The sequence below is a fragment of the Zea mays genome, chromosome 3 (assembly GCF_902167145.1).
Source record: "Zea mays cultivar B73 chromosome 3, Zm-B73-REFERENCE-NAM-5.0, whole genome shotgun sequence".
Taxonomy (NCBI): Eukaryota; Viridiplantae; Streptophyta; class Magnoliopsida; order Poales; family Poaceae; genus Zea; species Zea mays.
The window spans coordinates 36275780-36281326 of record NC_050098.1 but is presented as its reverse complement, the minus strand read 5'-3'; the positions used below and the strand labels follow the sequence as shown (position 1 = coordinate 36281326).

At 42.2% G+C, this 5547-nt stretch overlaps 1 protein-coding gene across 3 annotated transcripts; it reads right to left on the bottom strand.

Moving 5' to 3' along the window:
* Positions 1-2464: 2464 nt before the first annotated feature.
* LOC118476646 (uncharacterized) lies at positions 2465-4933 on the bottom strand. 3 transcript variants are annotated; one of them, XR_004857116.1, is made up of 7 exons: positions 4479-4933; positions 4310-4392; positions 4020-4118; positions 3330-3932; positions 2999-3235; positions 2881-2920; positions 2465-2804 (listed from the first exon to the last, which is right to left on the bottom strand). XR_004857116.1 is itself a non-coding variant. In XM_035966183.1 (7 exons), exons 1-4 carry the CDS (start codon positions 4881-4883, stop codon positions 3552-3554), a joined length of 978 nt encoding a protein of 325 aa, XP_035822076.1. In that variant the 5' UTR covers positions 4884-4933; the 3' UTR covers positions 2465-2804; positions 2881-2920; positions 2999-3235; positions 3330-3551. The 3 variants fall into 3 exon arrangements, 2 of the variants coding, with proteins under 2 accessions (XP_035822076.1, XP_035822077.1); XM_035966183.1 differs by having other exon boundaries at positions 4310-4402; XM_035966184.1 differs by lacking the exons at positions 4020-4118; positions 4310-4392; positions 4479-4933 and having other exon boundaries at positions 3330-3705.
* Positions 4934-5547: the final 614 nt, after the last annotated feature.

The following is a 5547-nucleotide window of genomic DNA, read 5'->3' as shown; positions in this document are numbered from 1 at the left end:
GCTCTGTCCTTCAGAGGCTGAATATTCTTAAACATAAAGTCTACAACCACAACTTCAGCGGTCAGACCTCTCTCCTTCAGTAAACAAATTTCAGCAAGCAGAACCTTGGCCTCTGTTACCTCCAGGGCTGTAGGAGACTGAATCCAACTCGGAGTGCGCACATCCGGTTGTCTCCCTGACCGAAGGGGAAGGGAGTTACCATGGTTTTCCACAATGAACCACTCTAAGCGCCATCCTTTAATACTGTCTTTAAGTGGGATATCGAGGTACTCTGTTTTCCTCCCACGGCGCATCTCCAAGCTCGCACCGCCCACAAGCTGATGCTGCCCCCCAGCCATCCCAGGGCGATAGTGATACAAGTATTTCCACAAACCAAAGTGAGGAAGAATTCCAAGGTAGGCCTCACACAAGTAAACAAAGATAGAGATTTGCAGAATAGAGTTGGGATTCAGGTGAGTCAGATTCAGATGGTAAAAGTCAAGGAGACCGCGAAAAAAGGGAGAAATGGGAAGGGCGAGACCGCGAATAAGAAAAGGAACGTAAACAACAGACTCGTGGGTATCCTCTGTCGGGACATTAACCCCACGACAAATCCGCCAAGAACAAAGCTCCTTGGGAGGAAGAATTCCGACATCGACAAGGTGGAGAAGATCCGACTCGGAAACAACAGACATATGATTACCTGCGAAAGGCAATTGGCTGTTGGGATCGATAGGAGGAATGACCGCAGCAGCAGAATTCTGGCTCTTCCGCTTGGGCGCCATCACAATCCCGTCGGCAAATTGGGCGGAAGCGAAATCAAAGGAAAACAGAGGATGTTTGGAGGCAAAAAAGTAAGGCTAGGGCTCAGGACGCTGAGGCGTATGATGACATGATGCAAATGGGGTTTTCCCGGGTTAGATATCGTTTCTAAAAGCGCTAAGTCATCACTCGGGAAAAAAGCTGGACTTCATGACTCGGCTGTTGCCTCTAAAACGCTGACGTCACCAGAAACCACTCGGCTGTTACTTCTAAAACGTCAACATGGTCCTGCATCACCCGACTGTTACTTCTAAAACACCAACGTGATCTGGCATGACTCGGATATTGCCTTTAAAGGCACCAACAGTAACTCAGCCGTTTTTTTCTCCACATAAAACACAGGCAGAATTAAATACGACCCGACAATAACAAGTCGTTACTCAAGAATTACTCCTAAGAACAACGGCTGCGTCGGACATAAATACAAGTTGTTGATCGGCTACGAAGGGGCATCAGAAAGGCAAAAGATATGCATAGAGCCAACATTCTTCATTATATAAAGGGAGAAGTTCTTTCACAACTCAAAGACCGACTCATTATGAGCCGGCCTCCCTCCCATCTCTCGACACATTACATTACTACATTACACTACTACACTATACTACTAACTACTACTACATTATTCCACTAATACTAATATGACTTCTACTACTACTTATCTATACTAATATTTTAAGCCAATGGCGCTTTGCCACTGGCCCTGCTGCTGCCGTCGCCGCCCTTGCCATCGCCCTTGCTGCCATCGCCCTTGTCGTCGCCTCCGTCGTCGCCGTCGCCCTCGCCGTCACCGTCATCGCCGCTCCCCTCCTCGGACGAGTCAGAGGAGTTCTCCTCGTCCGAGGAGACCTCCAACTCATCCAAGCCCTCGAGCCCGGAGCGCTCGACGGCCCAGATATATGTTCACACCTCGGCGGCGATCCCTTGGGAATTGTCCGAGTCATCGGACGATGCCAGGAGTGAGGTGTAGACTGGCGACCCCTCAGACTCAGAGGAAAACTCCTCCTCTGAGTATTCGGAATCGCCGAAGTCCTCCGAGGGAGGGTCGGCTCATGCTTCCGCTTGTCGCCGGAATGGTGCGATGAACTTCCACCCTTTTTGCTCTTACCCATGATGGAGTAGAAGAGAAGAGAAAAGAGGAGAGCAAGCAACAAGTAGCAGAGAAATGTGTGAAGACGCCAGAGAAGCAAGCGCTCTATTTATAGAGGAAGAAGGCAACCGCTCATATCCTACCACCACTACACGACGGTTCACTTACAGCGACCTACGGTTGGTTGCTAAAGCGGCTTTTAGCGACCTACGGTTGGTCGCTAAAAACCTTTAGCGACCCATAAGGATGGTCGCTATAGGTGCCGTCGCTAAAGGCTTTAGCGACCGACATATTTTTAGAGACCGACCGTCCGTTGCTAATATTGTATATTTAGCGACCAACCGTGGGTTGCTGTACTACAGATTTAGCAACCAACCGTAAGTCGTCATACTATATATTTAGCAACCAACAGAAAGTCACCCTTGTTACAGTTGTTGTTAATAATAATATACATTTAATTAAGCACCACAAATCACAGATTTTTATACACAAATCATAAAGACATACACATTTAATCAGTATCACAGTCATAGATCCATCACATAAACACAAAAGCACCACAATTATATGATCACAAAAGCATCACAATTATAATATCATTCACAATTAGATCATTTACAAATAGCTAGATCATTCACAAAAGCTCCAGAGATGATCAGTCACAAAAGCACCACAGCGACATCACTCCAGCTTGAAGCAGTTCAAAAGCCCACAACTACATCACTAATGTTTCATATCACTCCAGCTATTGTTCAAAAGCCCACAACTACATCACTCTAGCTGCTCCAGAGCTGATCAGTCACAAAAGCACCAAAGCTACACTAATGCTTCAAGCAGTTCAAAAGCCTTCAGACAACCACTCCAGCTTCTTGTATCCTCCTGTTTTAAGGTACAAGCTTTCTTTGTCCAGAACACCCTAGAAAAAAGTACATCAAATTAGTATATTGTTGCTACATTTGCAAATAAAAATACAGTTTTGATGCCTTATCTACCTCCACTAGACGGTGTTGCAGCCTTATGCACCAACTTCAGCTGGTGCAATCAAGATTAATCATCATTAAGTTGCTCATATAAATCTAAATATAAACAAGATAAGATATAGAATATTACTTTCTTGTACGGCCATGCAACTGACATCATGTAAGCATCAGCCATAGTTTCCACATTTGCACAAGGGCGAGGCAAAACTGTATCTCGTTTTATCACACAAGTTACAATAACTTCACAATATTGCCTTCCAAGGATCTGGCCTCCAACTGTGGTGCTTGGTTTAGTAGAAACAATTGTCCCTTTAGCCACAGGCAAATCAGATCTCAACATAGCATATAATATGACATCTTTTCCAACCTGGTGCAAATGATTAAGAATAATTTACTTCAATGTTTTTGAGGGTTTATGAAAATAAAGGTTAGAAAATGTATGAAATGAATGAGAGCATTACAAGATCATCATGTTTAGAGTGTGAAGCTTCAGCAAAGTGCCTTGTAGATCTTGGTGAGTTTGCACCTTGCATCTGATGAAATATTTGATCATCCTCATCATCTAATTCCTCATCTTCAGAAGCACAATATTCTTCATTGTCTTCCTCATCCTCAGCAGCAAACTTGTTCCTCGTCACCTTAAGAAACACAATTTCATAGCATAGTACAAGGAATCTAGAAAATTAGGATAAAGCAGCATGAATGAAAATATTGAATACCTTATGTTGAAATGAAGTAGAGCCGCGATGTGACATGGGCTCTTCACTTGCCCGGTCTGGTTGAGCCCTTTGCTCAATTTGAGTCTGTAGCTCAAGTACATGCTCTTCTAAAGCAGCCTTCTCACTTTGAACCTTTGTACGAGCAAGAATCTCCATTTGTAGTCTTGTTTCAGTATAAGACTTCAACTCTGGAGTGCCAATATCTTGAGGAGTAGGGCCTAAACCCAAAACACGAACATATCCTTTTGGCTCTTTCGGTCCACAAACAATAGAGAATGCATCACCCTCTTGAATTGACCGGTCCTTTAACTCTGGATATACTCCAAGAACATCATTAAGTTGGTCCTATAGAGAATTAAAGATGATTCACATCATAAAAGGTAATTCAGATAGAAATGTATATTGTACTAAAAATTAACAACAAAGCCTTACAATTATTGGTTTTGCCTGTTCTGTAGGAACACCATTTTTTCTTGTATGGGTTTGGATAAAGTTTTCATCTCTTCGTGGAGGACGTCCTAGTTTCACAGCCTGCAAACATACTTTGTTCATTGAAAACAGCAAGCAGCAGCAGCAGCACAGCAGCACAAGCAGCAATCTATTTTGTGTCTAAAATGTATCACTGTTGCCCATGCTTTCAGACTGGACAATAGAGCTTATATCAAATGTGGAGCAGCAGGATGTAATCATGAATAGAGATAGTAAAATACAAAGAACATTACCAAATCATATTCTGAACATGCATAGCTCACACTGCCGGCTGTATGGTGCATCTTTAGCTTTTGTCGATTTATTTTAGCTTTTTCTGAGCGATCCTAAAAATAGAATAAAAAATATGTGTTACAGGATTGAAGTATGGTTGCTTTATTAGAACTAAAGTGTAGAGCTTACCTGAAATTCAGAAGACATCCAATAGTTGTACATAGAGTGCCAATCATCATCATTAACCCTCTTATCAGGATATTCTGGAATTTCTTTTATAGACAATTCAGGATTGAAGTATCGTTGCTTTATGGATGCTTTAAATTGCTTCCACTTCTTTCCAGCTGTGCGCATAACCCAGTTTAAGGCAGCAGCATCTACATCATAATATGTCTTTATATCCTCCCACAACTCATACTTCTTGTTTATATCAACAAGCCTCCAGTCCGTGGTAGCAATAGACAATTTCTTTCTAACTTGACACCCAATAGCACTTGAAAGTTGTCTAGCACTTTTACCAATAGGCTGACCTCGATCATTGAGTAAAATTTTGATTTTTGGCATTTCAGGTGACCTTGAGAATATTCCCTCCATCTTAGTTATGCCCCTTGCAGGCCTCTTTTTTGTAGCATTGATTGGATCATCCTCGAAAACTTCAACTTAAGCAAATGAAAAGCACACATTGGTAACTGTTAAAAGAAGTTGCATGTACTAAATGATATACATGATATATAAATATGAGGATTATGAGTCATCACCATTGTCAGTGAGAAAATCTCCCACCGTCTGCAAATCAGCAATCGCTTGTTCGTCTTGAGGTTGAGCATTTTGTCTTTGTGGCCTTGGTCGCAAGTTTGGAGGTTTAGTTGTTGGAACACTTTGTCTTTGTGGTCTTGGTCGCAAGTTTGGAGGTTTAGTTGTTGGAACACTTGTCTTCTGTTTTTTCTACAAGCGAATGGCATGAATGTTATGCAGTTAACTGCTATGAAACTGCTATATACATTTGCTAAAAGTGCTAGAACTAAAACTGCTATAAAACTGAAACTGATACACTAATTTGGTGGTCCCGTGCATCACTAATTTGACGGTTATGTAACAGACCATCACTGAAGAATACACTAAAGACCATCACTGCCGAGACGTAGAAGAAAAAAACTGGGCACTAATTCTGATACTGAAACTGAAACTGGGCACAAATTCTATTACATAATATCAAACTGGGCACCATATGTAGGAGAACAAGATTAATTCATGGAGA

Excerpts from the sequence above, each read along its gene's own strand:
- LOC118476646 (XM_035966183.1), bottom strand. The coding sequence starts at position 4,883 with ATGGAGGGAATATTCTCAAGGTCACCTGAAATGCCAAAAATCAAAATT. Across the intron at positions 4,119-4,309 it reads CATGTTCAGAATATGATTTG|GCTGTGAAACTAGGACGTCC; the intron begins GTAATGTTCTTT and ends GTATGTTTGCAG. Across the intron at positions 3,933-4,019 it reads AACAGGCAAAACCAATAATT|GACCAACTTAATGATGTTCT; the intron begins GTAAGGCTTTGT and ends AATTCTCTATAG.